Source organism: Tenrec ecaudatus, chromosome 4, assembly GCF_050624435.1.
Source record: "Tenrec ecaudatus isolate mTenEca1 chromosome 4, mTenEca1.hap1, whole genome shotgun sequence".
NCBI lineage: Eukaryota > Metazoa > Chordata > Mammalia > Afrosoricida > Tenrecidae > Tenrec > Tenrec ecaudatus.
Genome location: NC_134533.1, coordinates 68,769,295 through 68,790,549, shown reverse-complemented (window position 1 = coordinate 68,790,549; position 21,255 = coordinate 68,769,295). Strand labels below are relative to the sequence as shown.

The window sequence follows — 21,255 nt, the reverse complement described above, 5'->3', positions numbered from 1 at the left end:
CACTTGTTTAATCCAGATGTCTGATAGGTATTGTGAAAGGAGATGAAATCTGGGATTACAGAAAAGGGAACTTAACCCAGAGGTTAAAATTGTGATGTCTGAGGTGTGTTTTGGAAAATGAATAGCTATTAACTTGGGGAAAGAGGTGAGAAAGATATGCCAGGCAGAGGAGAAAGTGTGGTGTGCTTAAGGGTCTGTGAGTCTGGTTCTTTTAACTTGAACACATCAGAGTTGGAGATAAGCTTCGAAAGACCTGATTTTTACTCAACTGAGAAAGTTGGATTTGTGCCCCCAAATGATAAGCTAGGATTATTAAGCAGAGCTGACTTTAATTTCCACTAAAGACATGTCCAGAGCAGACTTTTCAGGGGAGATGAAACTGGACATCATTTTCAAAGATGAGCAAGAGTTTGACCAAATGTCATAAAAGAGGAGCATTCCAGTGTGGGAAACAGAAAGGTTTCTCCCAAGTCATCTCCCCAAAATGTATGTTAGACTTAGAACAATGCGTGCAACTAAAGGTAAATGATTGTCAAGTTACCTCTCTGAAGGCAGTCAGTTGCCAGACAACTGTCTGGACCCACCACAGGTGGAGCCCATTCCTGCTGTTAACACAATGGGCTACTTCTCCCTAAAGGCTTGCCTGCCTGGTCAAGAGGGCTTCTATAGTGGAAAATGGTTTATCCTAATAGAACCTTCATTCTGTATCTGGGTTCCAGTAACTTCTAAACTTAGCTACTCATCCTCCCTGTCTGGTCCCTGTACATGAGGTTTGCACCCTACTGATAATGGTTTCTATAGGGAGTCAGAGAATAGGTCAAACCTACTCAGTGACATCCAGAGTTAGGCTGCCATCCTGAATCTAGGATCTGCCCTTCTTGTCACATGTGTACCCCCAATCCCTCCCCTTCCTATTGCATGTATATCCATAGATTGTCCCCTTCTCATTGCTGTATTACCTATAACACAACCCTTTCCTGTGACTTATGTCTTCACCAATAATTAGGGGACTTGCACGTGCCCAGAGATTATAAAAGCCTTGGTTAGCAATAAATATCTCTTCCTCTCCATGTGGACCACCAAGTGAAGCTGAGGTGAACATGCTACCCTGAAATGTGTCTGACTCCATTATTTCAATCTCTTTTCTATCTCTCATGCTCTCTATGACTTTACTATAATCTTTACTTATTATCGCTGTACAATTGCGCCTACCGGACCTCACATTCCAGGAAAGGGGAACTTTATGAATGAAAACAGGGAGACAAAAGATATGTCAAGCTCGGGAGACATCGATAGGGAGATGTTCTGGATACTAATGTCTTCATCTATACGATACCACTAATATGTACTTTCAGCGGTTGGCATGCGACTCAAATAAGATATTGGGTGTAAAGAAGGCTTTGTAGACCATAAAGTTGTGCACATATTTCAATAGTAGTTTCTGCTGTTCCTTGGTGCCCAGCAACATCAGGCATCTCTAGTTAAGGAAGGATCGTGGGGGCACACTTGTTAAGCACTCAGCTGCTAACTGAAAGGTCTTTGGAACCCCCCAAGTACTCTGCAAGAGGAAGATGTTACATTCTGCTTGTTTAAAGATCCCAGCTTTGGAAACGCTGTGGGACAGTTCAGTTCCATCTAGTATGGCCACTATGAGTCATAGTTGACTCAAAGGCACTGGGGGAATGCTAAGGAGGTTTAGATAGGCATGTATCTCAGCAGTTTGGCACTGTCTGGGTGAGAGCCTTGGTCTCTTTCATCTAGCCACCTGTCATTGGAGGAAGAGTAGCTAAGTTTAGAAGTTACTGGAACCCAGATACAGAATGAAGGTTCTATTAGGATAAACCATTTTCCACAGTAGGAGCCCTCTTGCCAAAGGGCACGGTTTCTGACTAGACAAACATCGATGAGTTCCTTTTACATGTCGTGTAAAGGTGCCCTGGTGGTGCCCTGGTAAAGGGCTTAGGTGCTAACCCAAAGGTTGGTAGTTTGGACCCAGCTGGTCAAACTGAGGGAAAGTGTGGCAGCCTTCTTCCCTAAAGTTCCATAGCTTGGAAACTCTAGGGGCAGTTCTGCTTTGCTTCTGTGTGTCTTCCCGACCCTCTGTTATTCAGAAGTGAGTTGTATTTAGAAGGAACACAGCCTCTTTTACCAAGTTGATTAAAGTTGTGTTCTGTTTTGGAAATGGCGTCTAGGAGGATTTCCTGCTGTTTAACATTTGGCTGAGTTTGTGAGTACGGCAGGGTCTTGGACAGTCATTCTGGGAGAGCTAGTAATGGGGGGTGGGGGGTGGGACTGGGAGAAGGATCCAGACTGCTGCTGTTCGTTGGATTGTAAAGCGGAGAGATTTCCCCAGTCCCCAGAGAGCCAAAATGGTGACGTTAGCTCCATCTGGCTCAGGGATCAGCAAATTATGATTTACTTCAAACTGTTGTATAACTCACTGGTGAAGAATGGTTTTTATGATGTTTTTTATATAGTAAGGAAAAATTAAAAGTGCTATTTTATAATGTGAAATTATATAAAATTCAAATTTGAGTACCCACAAATAAAGCTTTATTAGCACACATCCACGTCCATTCATTTACATTTTGTCTGGCTGCTTTCATGCTAGAACAGCCGAGTTGAGTCGTGGTGACAAAGACCATATGGCTTGCCAAGCCTAAAGCCTAAAATATTTACTCTCTGGCTCTTTATAGAAATTGGCTTTAACCCACCCATAATTTAAAAAAACAGTGTAATACAATCCACATAACATAAATTCACCCATTTAAAGTATAATTTAAAGGTCTTTAATATATTTATACATATATGAAACCGTCATCACAAGGAGTTTTAGAACATAAACTCCATACCTTTTAGCTCTTCTCCCCCCACCTAAGCAGTCACCTATATACTTTGTGTCTCTGTAGATTTGTCTGTCCTAGACCTTTCATAGGAGCCCTGATGGCACAATGGTTAAACACTTGGCGGCTAACAGAAAAGCTGGCAATTCAAATCCACTGATGCTCAGCACTGTCAAGATTGCAGCTTAGCATCCCCTATGGGCCCATTCTAGTCTGTCCTGTAAGGTAGCTAGCTGTGACATTGGCACTGAGTAGCCATGCAACAATCACCAACAGATGTTTCAGATACATTGGATTTACCGTATATACTTGTGTATAAGCCGAGTTTTTCAGCGCAAAAAATGTGCTGAAAAACTGGGGTTCGGCTTATACACGGGTCAGTGATACCCCAGCGAGGTGTAACATCTCGCTGCAGCCCCACCCTCCCCCCAGTAACGGATGAGCACCTGTTATCTTGCAGGTGATTGCCATTTCTCCACTGTTCATTCAAAGCCCCGCTGACACTGCAGGGCTTTAAATGTTTGTTTACTCCCATCTAACCAATCAGAGCTGTCCTATGACGTCTATCTTGAATAAGCCTTTTAAAGACCGTGTGCACAGGATGTGGCATGAATGGTTGTCATCTGGTGAAGCCCGACTAACAAAAGCCTGACATAGAGTTAATAGCAAAGTGGGTTCGAGATGCATGGGAAGACATCCCAGAAGACATGGTGCGACGTGCCTTCCAGAAATGTAGTATTAGTAATGCTATGGATGGCAGTGAAGACTGTGCTTTGTATGAAAATGACAGCAGTGATGGTGATGACGGCGTCTATGATGACCTCACACCAGCTGAAGCTCTGCATTGGGATACGGATGATGATGAGGAATCCAGTTTTGTTTTGTTTTGTTTTGTTTTTTTTTACCAGAAAATAAACACCAACTTTATTAACACAATAGCAACAGTAAAGGTTTCCAATTTCTCAGCAGAAAAGTAGCATGAGGCCAGCACCACCCTGGTAACCTTTACAAGATCGAATCTCACGTTCAGGTCACTGTTCTGCTATCTCCCCACTGCACCCTGACTCCAGATCTCATCCAAGGACACCTGCCACTGGAGCGGTGGCCAAGGGGTTTTCTATTGTAGTAGTGAGGACGGCTTGGTGTAGCGAGAAGCCGTCCACGTGGGGAACGGAGGCATGCATTGTAAATTCAAAAAGAGCCAAGAACTGCGCTGAAATGGCCAAGTCCTTTTCCGTTCCTACCACACGTGTCCGGGTGAAAGGAGAGGGAGCAGGTGGAAAGTTACCAGTAGAGCAACAGGTTGGTCTGGTGGTGTTCTGGGCCCCACTTCTTCTTTGCTGGTAGGTGTCTTCTCTGGCAGCTGCACAGCTTTATAGGGGAGGAAAGGACTGCTGGCCAATCACCTCTTTTTGAAGCCATATTTTTTTGCGTTCATAGAAGAGATCAGTCTTAGAACTCCCCAAATTGACAATCTTTGGGCAACCATCTCTCTCCTTCCCCTGGATGGTGCATTCCTTAGAGTAATAGGCATCTGAGACTCCGGGCCCTCCACAGATCACACAGCGGCCCTGGTAGGAGCCATAATTACACTCGTCTCATATGCGCACCAGGGTACAGGGGCGCGCATAGGAGTCACAGACCACACACTGGACATCGCATTTTTCACATAGTCTTCCGATGGCAACACCAGCTTGCTCGTGGCAAAAGATCAGATCCGGATGGTGTTTAGCCATAGCTCCCACTCAAACTGCGAGGAATCCAGTTTTGAAGGATTTTAACTCTTCATATTTTAGCTTGGTTGCTGATTGAGCTCAGGGAATAGTACTCTTAAGGTATCATTGTTGATACCTTATTGTTTTTGTTGAACCTATTTTCCACTTACTGTGCTGGTTTACTAATGTTAAATGACTTGTTGTCTTTCTAATTATGTTTTTTATTTAAAATATATATTTAAATGCATTACCCCATGGATGTCTCAATTTTTAGTAATTTTATTTTCATTTGTTTTGATTATTGAAACTCACCAATAGCTTCTGCATTTTCCACCCTAGGCTGATACTCGAGTCAATCAGTTTTCCTGGTTTCCCAGGTAATAATTAGGTACCTCGGCTTATACTCTGGTTGGCTTATATTCAAGTATATATGGTATATGTGTGGTTTGTTTATGTCTGATTTCTTTCACTTAGCACAAGATTTCTTTCACTTAGCACAACCTTTTCAAGGTTCATCCATGTTGTAAAAAAAAGCTCATTCTTTTTTATGAGTAATATTACATTGTGTATATCTATACACTGCACGAACTGTATTAACATAACACATTATATGTATCCATCAGTTGATTGACATTTAGGCTTTTCTACTTAGGGCTTTTGTGAATAATGCTGTTATTAACATTCACTTATCAGCTTTTTTGGTGTGTACCTAGGAGTTTAATTGTTGGTAATTCTGTTTGTTTAAGTAACTCCCAGGGTGACTACTATTTTCTAAAGTGGCTACATTGTCTTACATTTCTGTGAGTGATGTATGAGAGTTCCAGTTTCCTCACATCCTCAACAATATGTGTCATTAGCTGACTATTTTTAATGTAATCATTCTAAGTGAGTATTGCAGGGGCAGTGAATTATTTAATGTGGCTGTACCAGTCCAAATCTCTAACTCCCATCAAATAACCTTTCCCTGTATGGGTCTGGACCAAAATGTGGGGGTAGGATACTGTCAGGATTCACTTGTCAGTAATTGCTAATTAGAATTCTCTGGCGTGCCATCCTGACTTTATAAAATGAGCCCCCTGAGAAGCAGGAGGGAGGGATCTCATTACCAGGAACAGTGAGGAGTGGACCCAAGATATCCATGAAGTGAATCTCCTGGATCCATAACAGCTATACCATCGAAAGATCAGCAACAGAATTAGGAGTCAAAGCTTAGAACAGAGTGATGGGGCTTCCCAACCCACGGAATGAGTAAAGCCGAGTTCATTTGTGCAGGAGGCCAGCTTGTGGAGTAGCATGCCTCTGGACATTTAATTGGTGAAGCTGGACTTGCTGGTCTACATAAATGGAGCTGAGTGCCTTCTGGCAGAGGCTTCTAGCAGATGGGTATGTTCTTTGGACATTCATTAGCAGACATGACAGAACTTTGTAAGAGGCCCTGATAAACAACTCAGTTCTGAGTATTTCTCACTGGCATTACAACTTGTTAACTTCCTTGATAAACCTTTTAATCATGAATTTTGTCTGTGATTTCTTTGTGGCATTGCAATGGATAATAGAACTAGGAGAAGTAAAATAGAGAATACAAATTAAGGAACATAGGTATAAAGTGAAATCTCACTGTGGTTTAATCTTTATTATTGAATTTTAAGAATTCTTTATACAGCTTAGATTCAAGTACCTCTTATGAAATACATGATTTACAAATATTTTTCTCCTTCTGTACTTTCTTGTTAGTGTCTTTTGAAGTATAAGTGTTTTTCATTTATCAATAGCTTCCATTTGTTCCTTGTGTTTTGAGTGTCATTACTCAGCCAATGAAGTTAGTTCTGTTTTCTCTTAAGATGAGTTTAAAAGACATCTCAAGCTTTTCATACACAAACCTAGATTCTTATTTGATAACTCTCCTTTTTAAAAAAATTCATTTTATTGGGGCTCTTACAACTGATATCTATCATAATCCATACATACATCCATTGTGTCAGGCACATTTGTACATTTGTTGCCATCATCATTTCTAATTGAGCCCTCATTTCCCCCGCTTTCTTCTCCCCCCTCCCTCATGAACCTTTGATAATTTATAAATTATTATTTTTCCAAAACTATATTCTAAATATCACCTCATCCCAAACCAGCTCTACCATTCACCTATTGCCATCTCAATAGAAGGTAACACCATTATTTCAATTGTCTGGGGGTGCGGGGGCAGGGAACAAAATACTAAATTATTTCTAATTCTTCTCACATCTCCTATCCAAATATATTCTTCAAAATATATCCAGACTCTGGGGCCTTAAAGGCTTGTATTCAAACAAACTGCCATGTAAGTGAGTCCAATAAGTCCACACAGAAGAAGCACACCACCTGTGTGATCCAAAAATGACAATTAAAACCATCGAATACGGTGAAGGCAAAAGTATCAGAGCTAAAATTATGAACACTATTTGTAAAAGGCAATAGAAGACAGTAGGAGCACAAAACCCGTATGCAGTGTATCTAGTCGGACGCAGCTGCTGGCAGATCCTCTCTAACCGCAGGCTCTAAGAGTCTCAAACTGCCTCATTATAAGGCAGAGACCATTGTAATCTTGAAGATGCAGAATCAAACTCAATACTTGGCTAGATGTCTCCCTATAGGCCTTCTCTGAATTGGTTCTGGGTACAAGTATCTCTTACTTGTTCCTTGACAGAAATTTCTTCCCTAGCTTTTTGAATGTTGATGGGGGCGGGGGTGGGGGGTGTCTTTTCTTTCTTAGTCATTATTTGTGCTTTGGTCTTTATATTATTATAATTTTATCCTTACCACCTTATTTCAGTTTTTTGTTTTTTATTGTTTCTCTTGGGTTTGCAAAGGACAGGAGGAATGGGGCATAGTGATAATTGATTCAAGGGTTGATAGGGGATTCTGGGGAGGGGAGGGTTATAGGGAGGGAAAGGGGATTTCAGGAATGAAAAATGAAGTCGGGAGGGGGAGGCAGCACTAGAACTGACTGATTTCACAACTCATTTTAAAGGCGATTTAACCATGGTGGGGGCAGAGATGTTCTAAAATTGATATGGTAATGATCACACAATTCTTCTTGATATGATTGAATGAATGAACTATTGACTTGTATGATCTGTAACTTATGTGGCAATGAAAATGTTACAAAACAAACATATATTCCATCTCCTCGTCACCCTGACACTACAGGCACTAGGACTTAATAGCCTCTGAATAGATCACCATGTGTGGAGTCTTCTCAATGTAGCAGCCAGAGAGCTTTTTATTTTGTTTGTGGATTTTATTTTCATGAACTATCATTTCACTCTTCCACTCACAACGCTGCAGGCACTCCATTTTCACGTAGTGTGAAAGGGAGAGGTCAGCACAGAGTCCCAGAGGCCTTCTGTAATCTGGTCTCCCACTTACCAACTCCCTTCCTCCAGGCTCACTCAACCCACCCACATTTCTGGAGTCCTCAAATGCTCCTTGCTCTCTCATAGGCTTTGGACCCAGCTCTTACCTCTGCCTTGAACATTCCTCCTCCAGATAGCTACTTTGCAACTTGCTCCTAGTCCCAGCTATTTTGTGTCTTTGCTCATAGTTCACGCTGTCAGGGAAACCCTGTCGAGCACTCTGATGCGCCATCTCTGCTCCCAGCCCACCCTTCGCCACCAGATCCTCCGTACACATCACTCTATTTTAAAGAACTTAACACCTCTGTGTTCTGTTATTTGTTAGTTGTTTATTGCCTAGACCATAAGGTTGATAAGGACATAGGGTCAGTTTTGTTCACTGTTATATCCTTGGCACCCAGAATAATGCAGGTCCTCAAGAACTATTCTTAAATGAATCAACCTGTTTTGAAAGGAACAGATTCTATTTTTTGTGATTATCTGGGATTACTTATTTTAAACCTTAAGAGCATTCGTTAGTACTTTGTAACATTTATCTACTAGGAATAGATTCTCTCACTACTGTGTATCCGAGAATGCCCTTATTTCACCATGATTTTTAAAACGTAATTTTGCTAAACAAAAGATTTTTGGTTCACAGTCTTTTTCTTTTGGTACTGGGATACATCATCTTTTCTGACTTACATGGATTCTGATGATAAATCAGTATGAAGAAGCCTCTGAGTGTTATTCCCCACAGTGAAACTGGGTTGACAGAGATTTGGCCAGCTTCTCTGTGACTCTTTTTCTCTGAAAACACTCAGCTGCCAAGCTCCACTAAAATCCTTACCTGATGGCTTTATTTTTCTCAACAGTGCCCTGAGGTATATACATTGATTCACAGATTGATCCAATCAAATCTAGGCTTCTTTGATGGAATAGTTCTTCTTTTTAATCATTTTATTGGGGGCTCTTACAGCTCTTATCACAATCCATACATCCATCCATTGTGTCAAGCACATTTGTACACACTGTATATACTTGTGTATAAGCTGAGTTTACAGCACATTTTGAAAGCAGTTTTTATGGTAAAATTAGGTGTCTCAGCTGATATTTGGGTCAGCTTATACTAGAGTACATACGGTGTGTTGCCATCATCACTTTCAAAACATTTTCTTTCTACTTAAGTCTTTGGTATCAGCTCATTTCTTCCCTCCCTCATGAACCCATAGTAATTTATAAAAAATTTTTCATGTCTTATGCTGTCTCCCTTCACCCATATTCTCTGGGGTTATATGTAGATCATTGTGATCAGTTCCTGTTTTCTTCCCCCACTTTCCCCTTACCCTCCTGGTATCCCTACTCTCGTTATTGGTCTTGATGGGTTTACCTGTCCTGGATTTCCTGTGTTTCCAACTATTATCTGTACCAGGGTACATTCTCTGATCTAATCAGATTTTTGAGGTAGAATTGGGGTCATTATAGTGGGGATGTGGGGGGAGGAGGCAGCATTAAAGAACTAGAGCAGCGGTTCTCAACCTGGGGGTCAAGCGAACCTTTCACAGGGGTCACCTGATTCATAACAGTAGCAAAATGACAGTGATGAAGTAGCAATGAAAATAATTTTTTTTTAATGAAAATAATTTTATGGTTGGGGGTGGTCACCACATGAGGAACCGTATTAAAGGGTCGTGGCATTAGGAAGGTTGAGAACCATTGAACTAGAGAAAAATCGTATGTTTCATGGGTGCTATACTACACTCTGACTGGCTCCTCTCTTCCTTGTGACCCTTCTGTAAGGGGATGCCCAATTGTCTACAGATGGATGGGCTTTGGATCTTCACTTTGCCCTCCCCCTTATTCACAGTGATTTTTTGTTCTGGGTCTTTGATGTCGGATACCTGATCCCATCAACACCTCACAATCACACAGGCTGGTGTGCTTCTTCCATGTGGGCTTTGTTGCTTCTCAGTTAGATGGCCTCTTGTTTATCTTCAAGCCTTTAAGACCCCACGCACTATATCTTTTGATAGCTGGGCACCATCAGCTTTCTTTACCATATTTGCTTATGTACCCATTTTGCCTTCAGAGATTGTGTTGGGAAGGTGATCATCACAGAATTCCCGGATATTAGAACAAAGTGTTCTTGTGTTGAGGGAGTACTTGAGTAGAGGCCCAATGTCCGTCTGCTACCTTAATACTTAACCTATAAATATATGTACCTAGGTCTATTTCCCTATTGTTATATATAAATATATTTACATATGGACATGCCTGTATTTAAACCTCTATAAATGCCCTTTGCCTCCTGGTTCTCTCCTCTATTTACTTTTACTTTCCTCTTGTACTACTACCATGTTTGACCTTCATTTGGGTTTCAGTAATTCATCTCGGCTACATTGCCCATGTTGAAGCCCTACCAGGAGGCATCCTACACCCACCCTCCTTGCCATCGATTTTACTTTTTTGTTCCCCTGCCATTGATTTTAGATCACTTCTTGATCCCTTGTCCTGGGTTTGTTGGCTCCCTTACTTCCACCACCCCCCCCACCTATCCCTCTCTTGTGTCCCCATTTATCTTATCTCCTGTTTACCCCATTTATCTTCTCTAGATAGACATGCAGAAACAATAATAAGCATAAAAACAAGACAAAGTAAAAGAAAACCAAGCCCCCCCCCCCCAAAAAAAAAACCACACAAAAACCAACACCTATAAATAGTTCAAGGTCTGTTTGTTGTTCCTTAGGAGTGTTTTCCAGTTCTTAAAGTCAGTCTTTGTGATATGTTCTTTCCTGGTCCTCTCTGGTGAACTAGCTAGCCTACTGTACCTATATCTTTTATCTCTTAGCCAGTTGCCTTGCATCATCATTTCTGTGTCTGAGAGCACCTTTAGGTTCGAACTTCCCCAGAGTGTGTTGCAAATGAAATTAGTTCCGTTGAGAAGAAAGTTGGAAGATAGTTTGCAAGAATGGAGATACTAGAATTTCTTAGTGTTTGCCGTTCTGGTCAGGTACTTGGCAAAGCTGCAACTTTCGATGCTGCCTCTAGTACTTAACCTGGGTCACGTGCCCAATGTCATTGTCTTATGATTTTAACTATGATTCCATGCTATGGATTGAGCGTCCCCATCAGTCCCAGTGATAGTCACTGTGCCTGAAGGTGTGTTGGATGCTGGAAATATAGAAAAGGAAAGGTAAAGTTGCTGCCCTGGAAGGAATTTCTCTAGTGGTGGCGACAGTCATGTAAACAGATGAAGGTACTATTATAAGGGACTACTTTGAAAGTGTCACAGACGAGTTGTACTTAAGTTCCTTTGCTCATGTACTGAATCACCAATAAGTGATGCCTAGAAATGTGCAGGAGGAGGAGGAGGCGAGCATTCCAATGGAGGGGATGCTATGCTCAAAGACAGTGGACTATTTGTTACAGAGCTTGATAATTTCAAGTCAGTTATTATCACTGGCTGTGGAGGAAATGGGAGTTTAATGGCTAGAAAAGCAAGCAGGGGCCAACCCAGAGAAAGCCTTGTACAAAGTTGCAAAGTTTAAATATTAAATTGGTTTAAAGTTTTCAAAAAGCTCACTGCCAGCCTGCCCATTCTTTCTCAAGACAACCCTAGAGGACAGAGCGGAACCGCCCTGTGGGTTTCCAAGGCTGTAAGTGTTTACTGGAATGAAAGCTTCATCTTTCTCTGGAGGAGTGGCTGATTTTGAACTGCTGTCCTCAAGGTTAACGGCCCAAGGCATTACCCACTCTGCTACCAGGGCTCCTATGACGAATCATAAAATAGACCAGAAAGAACCTTAGAGACCAGTAAACTACAATGCCTTATTTTAATTTTCATTTCTGATTTCCTGATGCATAACTTTGAATAGGAAACACTCGGGAAGTACCTCTATGGGTTTCCCTTACATAAATAAGAAAGAGCTCCTGGGTTATACATGATTAGTATCTTTATAGTTTTCCTTTGATATTTAAAAATATGTAAATCATAATATAAGAGCTTATTTTGGGGAAAAAAAAAGAGCTTATTTTGTACCAGGCACTTTTTTTTTTAGAGTATTGAAGAGCAAGAATAGTATTTTGAGGAATAAGGTGCTCCTGACCCAACCAATGGTGTGTTCCATTGCGTCATATGCTTGTCAGACACTATTCTTAACTCGTGATGCAAATTAACCAGTTTGCGTCATCCCTCTATGAAGGCTTAGAACTATTACCTCCACTTTACAAATGATATACACAAAGTGCTGAAAGTAAGTGGTAGACCCAGGACTCAAGCCCAGGGAGTCAATATGGCTCTAGATCAAGCTGTGCTAAACCAGGGTAACCCTTGTGCATCTAGCTGAATGCCTTTATTTTACATTGTCTGGCAATCTGAGGACCGTTTTCTTTCTCCTATTCATCAGCTAAAATATTCATCACCTAGCTACTCTGAACTAATCTAGTTAATGAATATTACCACTCCACTGAGTGTTGTAGGGCAAACTTCAATCAGAGACATTCATTCAGGTACCTAATAACTACATGTCCTGCTCTGTGCCAGGCCCTGCACATGAAGAAGGGTTTACAGAGCTCAATGATTAATTTAGACGTCCTAGAGATTATTCAAGACACTAGGTAAAGAGATAAATGATAAATAAACTGCAGTCTATTTTTGAGTTGCTTAGAGAGAGAGAGTAAAGGGGAGGGTGTAATTAAATAGTAATTATAGTATAATGGAATAAGCACTGTCATAGGTGTATATCCTGAGAACTAAGGGAACAGCAGGATAGGGCAATTAAGTTGCCTGGGAGAGGTCTGGAAAACTTCACTGTGGAGCAGTGACTGTTTTTTTAAGCAGACAAAGAGAAGGAGAAACCATTCAAAATGGAGAACCATGTGCCTGGCTTGTTCAGCGAATCTGAAATGCCTTGATGTATCTGGAGCAGTGGTTGGCAAACCTTTTCTGTAAAGGGCCATACAAGAAACAGTGTAGGCCATACAGTCTTTGTCACAGATGCCCAGCTCTGCCTTGGTAGTGCTAAATCAGCCACAGGCAATACCTAAATGAGTGAGCGTAGCGCTCTTTCAATAAAACTTTACTTACAGACCCAAGCAGTCACCCACATTTGGACCCTGGCCACAGTTTTCTGATCCCTAGAGTGGGAGGAAGTGGGAAAGGGTGGCTGAAAATGTGAGTGGGATGTTAGTTTACTGGCCAGTTATCAGACACCTTGAATGGCAGGCCAAGAAGTTGGCTTTATTCTGTAGGTGATTTGGAGCCATGAAAGATTTCAAGCAAGTGGGTTGACACAATTAAATAGATCCTTTATAAAGGTCATTCTAGTGACTAGTATATGAAAGAAGATGTGCAGACATGAGTGGGAAATGACTGTCCTGTCCCTGCCCTCTTATAATAGCTCGCATCTCATTGAGCACAGATGCTTCATTTCATGTACCAGCAGCCTGTATAAATGACGTCCAGAGGTGTTGTGACTAAAATACAGGTTCAGTGTTTCCAAAAATAGACTATCTACCCCCCCCTTGGGGTGCTGGGATCATCAAGGGGTGCTACAGAAGGCCCCTGATATGGTCTGTAGTACAGAAGTTTTTCATTGCTACTGGGGCACTCACTGGGTAATTTTTTTCTGAAAAGAGAGAGGTACTCCAAATCAGTTTGGGAAGCTATGTTCTGATGTTCAGGTGGTGTCCAGAAGCTGCTCAGACCTGGGGTATGTGATTTGTGGGTAAAAATGTTGTGCCTGTAGAGAAATGTGGGGCAGTGTGTTTTCAGTTAGGACCATAGAAGGTGAATGAGCATGCTTAGAAAGGAGAGAGAAGTAATGGGAGAATCTAGAAAACGTGCCCAGATCCAGATACCCATGATGTGAAGTCCCTCTTCTGGCTTTCCATCAGAAGATGGAGCTGGCAGATCCATTTTGTGGGGATTTTGGTGAGCTGTCTCCCCACTTCTCTGCTCCCACCCACACCCCTTCACTAGTGCTTGACGCTTAGGATGGGGTTGCATGCTTTGTGCCACTGCCAGGGAGATCGCTTTCTGAGCTCAGAGAGCTAAATATACTAGTGACAGCTGGTCCCATGGCTCTTCAGAGAGCGACTGAGCCCCAGCCAGTGCTTGGTGGTAAGGCAAGCATTTTAGAAAGTCTTCGTAGACCTTCCTGAGGGAGGAGCTGTTTATTCGGAGTCTGAAACAATAAGTTCTTGTTGTGGGAGTCAAAAGCTATCTTGTATTTGTTACTTGTAATCTTTCTCTCAAACCAGACTTTGCTATTAGCTGTATTTGAGATAGAGTTCAGAGTAAGATGGGGCTGTACTTGTCTCAGTATATTGGATAATGAAGTTCCAGTTAAGTACAATGCTCTTCCAGTTCAGGTAACTGGAACCTAAACATTGCAGAGAAGAGCATTGATGTATGTATGGATTGTGATAAGAGTTGTATAAGCCCCTACTAAAACGATTTTAAAAAATCCATAAACAAAAACAAGCAAACAAAAAAACTGTGCTGAAAAACTCGGCTTATACATGAGTATATAGGGTCATCCAAACGAAACCATCATAATGAGTGCCTATTTGATCCTGACGACAGCTCCAGAACCTGACAACTTCTCTTTGCCTGCACGGTACCACCTTGTTTCCAGTTGGCATTATCTCACACCAAGATTATTGCAGTAGCCCCGACTGCTTTCTTTGCATCTGCCCTTGCTCCTTTAGAGTCTGCTTCTCAACACCACTTTCAGAAAAGTCTTTTTAAAATGTACATGTGATTATGTTACAGCTCGGTTTAGAGTCCTCCAACAGCTTCCATTTCAGAGTGAAAACCAAAGCCCTTATCATGGCTTAAACAGGCCTTTAAGATGTGGAACCGTGACCCTGCTCGTGAGTTCATCTCCTTCCAGTCACCACATTTATTTTCAGCCACACTGCTCTCCATGAACATGCCACGTGTGTGCTTACCTCAGGGCTTTTGGATTTGCCATTCCCTGTTTTTGGGATACTCTTCTAGTTATTATTCATTCCTTTCTTCAATAGCTCCTTCAGCTATTTGCTCAGATATCACTTTCTTAATAAAATCTTCCCTGACTCCCCTCATTAAAATGCAAGCTCCCACTGCTGCTACTACTAGCACTTATTCTCTTCCTCTTTGTTTATATTCTTTCTCACCCAGTAGGATGTTATTCAATGAGGACAAAAATCTTTGTTGTGTTTACTACTTGCTACATCTCTAGTGCCTGGTAGTATGCTTGGTGCATAAAGATCTTCATTACTATAAATACTTGTCGAATGAATGAATGAGTAATTCCATTTTTGCTTCTAGACTGGCTGTCTCAGAGTGCTTGTTGATTCAGTGTCTAGCAATTTAAGGTTTAATGATCTCATCAATTAGGTCTTCAGTAAAACCAATCTAAATCAAAAGAAAATTACCTAACTAGTTTTTAACATTCATTTTGAAAAACAAACAGATAAGGCTGATAAGTAATCTGAAATAGAAGACCCATGAGAAGGAGTCTAGACATTAAAGATATTTTTAATTGTAATAAGATAGTAAAGTACTACCACAAAAATAGAAATATTGTGCAAAATAGTAAAAAAACTAGAAATATACTCAGCTTTGTAAGGCTTTCAAAAAAGAAAATGGAAAACTTCTATTGTCTTTCAGCTTCATTTTTTTGCAAATTTTTTGAAGATCCTTTGTAGGTAAGGCCAATGAGATTAGCATTTTGTACAAAGGACTCAAAGACATTATGGAAATGAATGTGATCTGGATAGCAAGTTGGGAAAAATAAAGTTACAATTCACAACTTATAGCAAATGTCAAGTAGACCAAACCCTGGCTATTTAAAAAATCCAAATATGTAAAATACTTTAGTCAATTTATACTAGTATTGAAAAAAATGTCTTTGCTCTGGGTCCATCGCCATATTCATCATTTACTTTAGTTCTGATTAGAAAATAGTCTCTTCATTTTAAATGAGAAATTGGAGAGTTGGAGAACCTAATAAGCCTCATGTACCAAAGAGATCTGATATTAATTAGGATCAGAGGACCCAAAGAACTATTAAGCTTACATGTTTTCTCACTTGTTCAGCTCATCAGAGGTCTTGACTTTCCTGCTTCCTCTAGCCTCCATGAGAGCCTAGGTCCTTTGCAGTACCTCGGGGGTATAGTTAGCCATATGTGGCTATTTACATTAAAATTTAAGTTAATTTAACCACAAAAATTCAGTTCTTCATACTTTTTAAGTTCTCAGTAGCTGTGAGTTACTGTGCTGAACTTTGTACATAGAGTCCGCCTGCATCTTTGCAGAATCTTCTATTGGGCAGTAAAGCATTGGAGCATAGCTGTGGATGTTGGCAAGTTCCGTGTGCTCAATAGCCTGCACTCTGGTGGGCTGAGTCCAATGTGGACTTTCTACAAACATCTCTTCTGAGCTATTGCACCCAGAGATCTGTGTGTCTGCAAAACCGGGGTTGGGCAGGCAGAGGCAGGTTACTTCTTGACTGTAGATCTAAGAAGTCTGAGATTTTTCTATCACCCACATATTCAGTCATCTATTTATGTTCCTCTGGGCCAGATCTTTACTAAACCCTGGGAATGAAGAAAGATGGATAAGAAACAATTTCTGAGACATCCTCTAAAATGTGTTATTGAGAGAGTAAGGGAAATACAGTGATCAGAACTGTGTATTTCTTTCATATTTAAGACTCTTGTAAAACACTGATCAATATTAAATACTGTTCATCCTAAAATGTTAAGGATCAGGCTGAATGAGTATTGATGAAGTTAAGTTTCTAAAAACTTTGTTTTCCTTTTTTCTTGTAAAAGTATAATATGGAAAGACACTCCAGGTAATTGAGGGACCACACTTGTAGTATACAGGATCAAATTTTGGACTTGAAGTCAAGTATCTTAGTTTTGAATCATCACTTAGCAGTTGTGGCCTGTTTCAGTTATCTAGTTAGTGCCATATAACAAACATATATCTTCACCCAACTTGAATTTTGTTTGTGTATCTGCAATGTTGACATAGCTCAGCAGGGACAGCTCATCTGTGTCCACTGGGTGTCAAGTGAGGTGACTCGGAAGCTGGGGACTGGAATCTCATGAAGGTTTACTCATTCACATTTCTGACAGGGAGACTCAAACACACGAGGCTGCTCAGGCACTTCTGTCTTCCTGTAGTCTCCATACAGCACTTCTGTCTTCCTGTAGTCTCCATACAGCACTTCTGTCTTCCTGTAGTCTCCATACAGCACTTCTGTCTTCCTGTAGTCTCCATACAGTACTTCTGTCTTCCTGTAGTCTCCATACAGCACTTCTGTCTTCCTGTAGTCTCCATACAGCACTTCTGTCTTCCTGTAGTCTCCATACAGCACTTCTGTCTTCCTGTAGTCTCCATACAGTACTTCTGTCTTCCTGTAGTCTCCATACAGCACTTCTGTCTTCCTGTAGTCTCCACACAGTACTTCTATCTTCCTGTAGTCTCCATACAGTACTTCTGTCTTCCTGTAGTCTCCACACAGTACTTCTATCTTCCTGTAGTCTCCACACAGTACTTCTGTCTTCCTGTAGTCTCCACACAGCACTTCTGTCTTCCTGTAGTCTCCACACAGTACTTCTGTCTTCCTGTAGTCTCCATACAGCACTTCTGTCTTCCTGTAGTCTCCACACAGTACTTCTATCTTCCTGTAGTCTCCACACAGTACTTCTATCTTCCTGTAGTCTCCACACAGTACTTCTGTCTTCCTGTAGTCTCCATACAGTACTTCTGTCTTCCTGTAGTCTCCATACAGTACTTCTGTCTTCCTGTAGTCTCCACACAGTACTTCTATCTTCCTGTAGTCTCCACACAGTACTTCTGTCTTCCTGTAGTCTCCATACAGCACTTCTGTCTTCCTGTAGTCTCCACACAGTACTTCTGTCTTCCTGTAGTCTCCATACAGCACTTCTGTCTTCCTGTAGTCTCCACACAGTACTTCTATCTTCCTGTAGTCTCCACACAGTACTTCTGTCTTCCTGTAGTCTCCACACAGTACTTCTATCTTCCTGTAGTCTCCACACAGTACTTCTGTCTTCCTGTAGTCTCCATACAGCACTTCTGTCTTCCTGTAGTCTCCACACAGTACTTCTGTCTTCCTGTAGTCTCCATATAGTGGTGATATCTCAGTAGCCAGACTTTGTAGATATTGGCTCAATGCTAGCCAAGGCTTTATGACTCAAAGAGCAGAGAGCTAGACAGAATTTGTATTGTCTTTCTAGCCTGGCCTTGGAAATCATGTGACATCATTTCCGTCACATTTTGTTTGTTTGAATATGAGTCACTAATGTAGGTCTATATTCAAGGGGAAAGAAGTCCATTTTTTGTGGGAAGTGTATCAAAGCATGTGTGGACATGCTTTAAAGTTAACATAACAAATCGTTTAACCTCTTGCTTTCGGGTCACTATGAGTTAGAATTAACTTGATGGATTAGTTTGTTTTTGGTAAACCTTGCAAGATTTTGGACAGATCACATGGCCTCCAATAATATTACTGTCCTCATTTGTAAAGTGAGTGTGAAAATTCCTTGGCTATGAGGTTATCATGAAAATTTTTTCATGAAAAATATTATACAGGTTCTTGGCATATTGCTTATTGTATAAATGAATTTTCAAATATTGCTAATTCTTCTTTCCCTCTTCTAGCTTATTGAATACTAATTAGCGGTCATTTATTATCTTTCCAAAATTAAAAATATGTATGAAGAAGTACTTATACAACTCTTATCACAATCCATACATATACCTACATCAATTGTATAAAGCACATCTGTACATTCTTTGCCCCAATCATTTTCAAAGCATTTGCTCTCCACTTAAGCCCTTTGCATCAGGTCCTCTTTTTTCCCCTCCCTCCCCACTCCCCTCTCCCTCATGAGCCCTTGATAATTTATAGATTATTATTTTATTATATATTGCCCTATCCGGCGTCTCCCTTCACCCCCTTCTCTGTTGTCCATCCCCCAGGGAGGAGGTCACATGTAGATCCTTGTAATCGGTTCCTCTTTTCCAATCCACTCACCCTCTACTCTCCCAGTATTGCCCCTCACACCCCTGGTCCTGGAGGTATCATCCACCCTGGATTCCCTGTGCCTCCAGCTCCTATCTGCACCAGTGTACAACCTCTGCTCTATGCAGACTTGCAAGGTGGAATTCGGATCATGGTAGTTGGGAGGGAGGAAGCATCCAGGATCTGGGGGAAAGCTGTATTCTTCATCGGTGCTAAGGAAGTACTTTCTTATTTACATTTTTAAGTGGCACATATAATGATGTAAAGGTATTCTAGGGGCAACTAAGACAGAAGTGCATGGCAAAATCCATGAGTGGTGTGATGCACTGACATGTGCATTAAGTAATGGGATATGTGGTCGACTAGAGGCCGATGACATGTGTATAGACCTTGGGAGGGGGCAGGGGGCCGACTCCTAGATATCTCTTATGCCTCATGTGCCTTTGCCCTGCAGTTCCTGAGAGAAGACCTCAATTACCATGACCCAACAGTGAAGCACAGCACGTTCCATGGGGAGGATAAGCTCATCAGTGTGGAGGACCTCTGGAAGGCATGGAAGTCCTCAGAAGGTAAGAGGCAGTCTGATTATTCAATCCGAATTACCGGACAACTTAGAGAAGAGAGAAGAAGATGGACAGCAAGTTGGCCTTAAAGAGCATTAATCTAAAATGATTAGTAAAGGGCAAATTATTGAAGGAATTTCTACATTTAGTCATTGAATAAAACTCAGTGTAGTCAGTGTACTGAGAATGGGAGAAGGCGCTCCAAACAGAGCCCACCTGAGGTGTTCTTTACTATAATGCTTTTGATTCCCATTCTAACCTATCCTTCTCCCCTGGCCTGTTCCCAGCCCATCCAACCCCCCTCCCCTCCGCCCCACCAGGACTCTCCCAGTTTCTACAAATTTTCCTCCACTGATGGAGTTTTCTGGCCTCTGAGCCAGTTCCTTTCTTTTATAGCACCCCATCTGGGCTCAGCTCTGCTGCATCTGAGTTACATGGAAGATGGGGTTGAAGTACAGATGGACTTAGCCCCAGTCTGCTCTTCCTCAGGCTATGCCGTCCTAGTTCTTTGAGGAGAGCATGTGTTCTCCGCCTCCTCCGCTTGACTTCCTGTCTGGGAACACTTCTGTTAATGCCTTTCTTAGAGAGAACTCCTGGAACTGTATGCAGAATCCCAGGTGTGATTTGATCAGCCTAGAGTTAAGCAGGACTGTCAGCTTCTTGGTTCTGGACCCGGTGCCTTTGCTGATGCCATCTGATTAGATATTCTGCTGATTTCTGTTGAATTTCTTATTATTGAAAATCTTAGATTTTTAAATGAATGAAACTTTTACATTATGCCCCCTCTCAACACACTTAAAAAAATTTTTTTTAAGCATTTGCTTTGGCGTGCTGAGTGAGATCATGTCTAATTGTGTGAGACTTGACAGGAAAACCAGGACTTTTTGCCTCCTCTCCATTTGTATCTTCAGCTAGAGCTTCTATTGATACCAGGAAGATCGGAAGTAGTCTCTTCCCAGAGTCTCTTTGGACAGGGATTGGTGCTAAGAATTGTTAAACATAAATGACCATTAGGATTACTGTCACTAGTTTTGCAGATGAGAAGCCTAAAGTTCAGTTGTGTAACATTACTTGTTTCTTGATATGTTAGACAGGGTTCTCTAGAGAAACAAAACCAGGATACTAATGATTATATATATTTATATAGATGGCTATATATAACATAAGAAATAAACAGTTAATCTATAGAGCAGTATGAATGGCTCACTGCAACTCACTTCAGTGAGACAGCTAATACATTGACAGTCCTTCAAGTCTTGAGGGCCACTGGGTAGTCCTCTGTAGAGTAATTCAGGCTATCTGGCTAAAGGCGGCAAACAGCAAGGCAGGTCACCAACAGTCAGCCAGATGACTAGGTCTGACAGTCCCCAGCTCAAGCGATGTATACTCCAGTAGCGTGGTGAAGCAGGTCTTGGAAGGAATCTCAAACTATAGCAACACAGTCCACGGGTTAGGTGTCCCACAGGTAGTGTAGTTTACAAGTTGAGGTAGAGAACAGCAGCCGATCATCAAAGAACAAGAGACAAGAAAGGCGAGGCTTGCAGAGCCATTTATCTCTCCATCTTTCAATTAATCGTATGTGTTCATTGGCCAGGTTTGCACAATAAACCTGCCTATCACACTTGGTATGCATGTAGTTGATAATAAGGCTGAGAGTTAAATCAGGGTCTTCTGCTGTAGGTCAGTTCTTTTCCATTCCAGTTTGTTTTCTGTGA

General features: G+C 41.4%; 1 protein-coding gene and 1 pseudogene across 2 annotated transcripts in view; one reads left to right on the top strand and one right to left on the bottom strand.

The window, feature by feature from the left end:
- STIM1 (stromal interaction molecule 1) overlaps positions 1–21,255 on the top strand; it is a 220,644-nt gene that overhangs the window by 141,521 nt on the left and 57,868 nt on the right. For both annotated transcript variants that reach the window (XM_075546175.1, XM_075546174.1), the window contains exon 3: positions 19,432–19,546. In XM_075546175.1, coding sequence (XP_075402290.1) covers positions 19,432–19,546 — 115 coding nt within the window. The remainder of the gene's footprint in view (positions 1–19,431; positions 19,547–21,255) is intronic.
- LOC142446915 (PHD finger-like domain-containing protein 5A pseudogene) lies at positions 4,246–4,579 on the bottom strand (annotated as a pseudogene).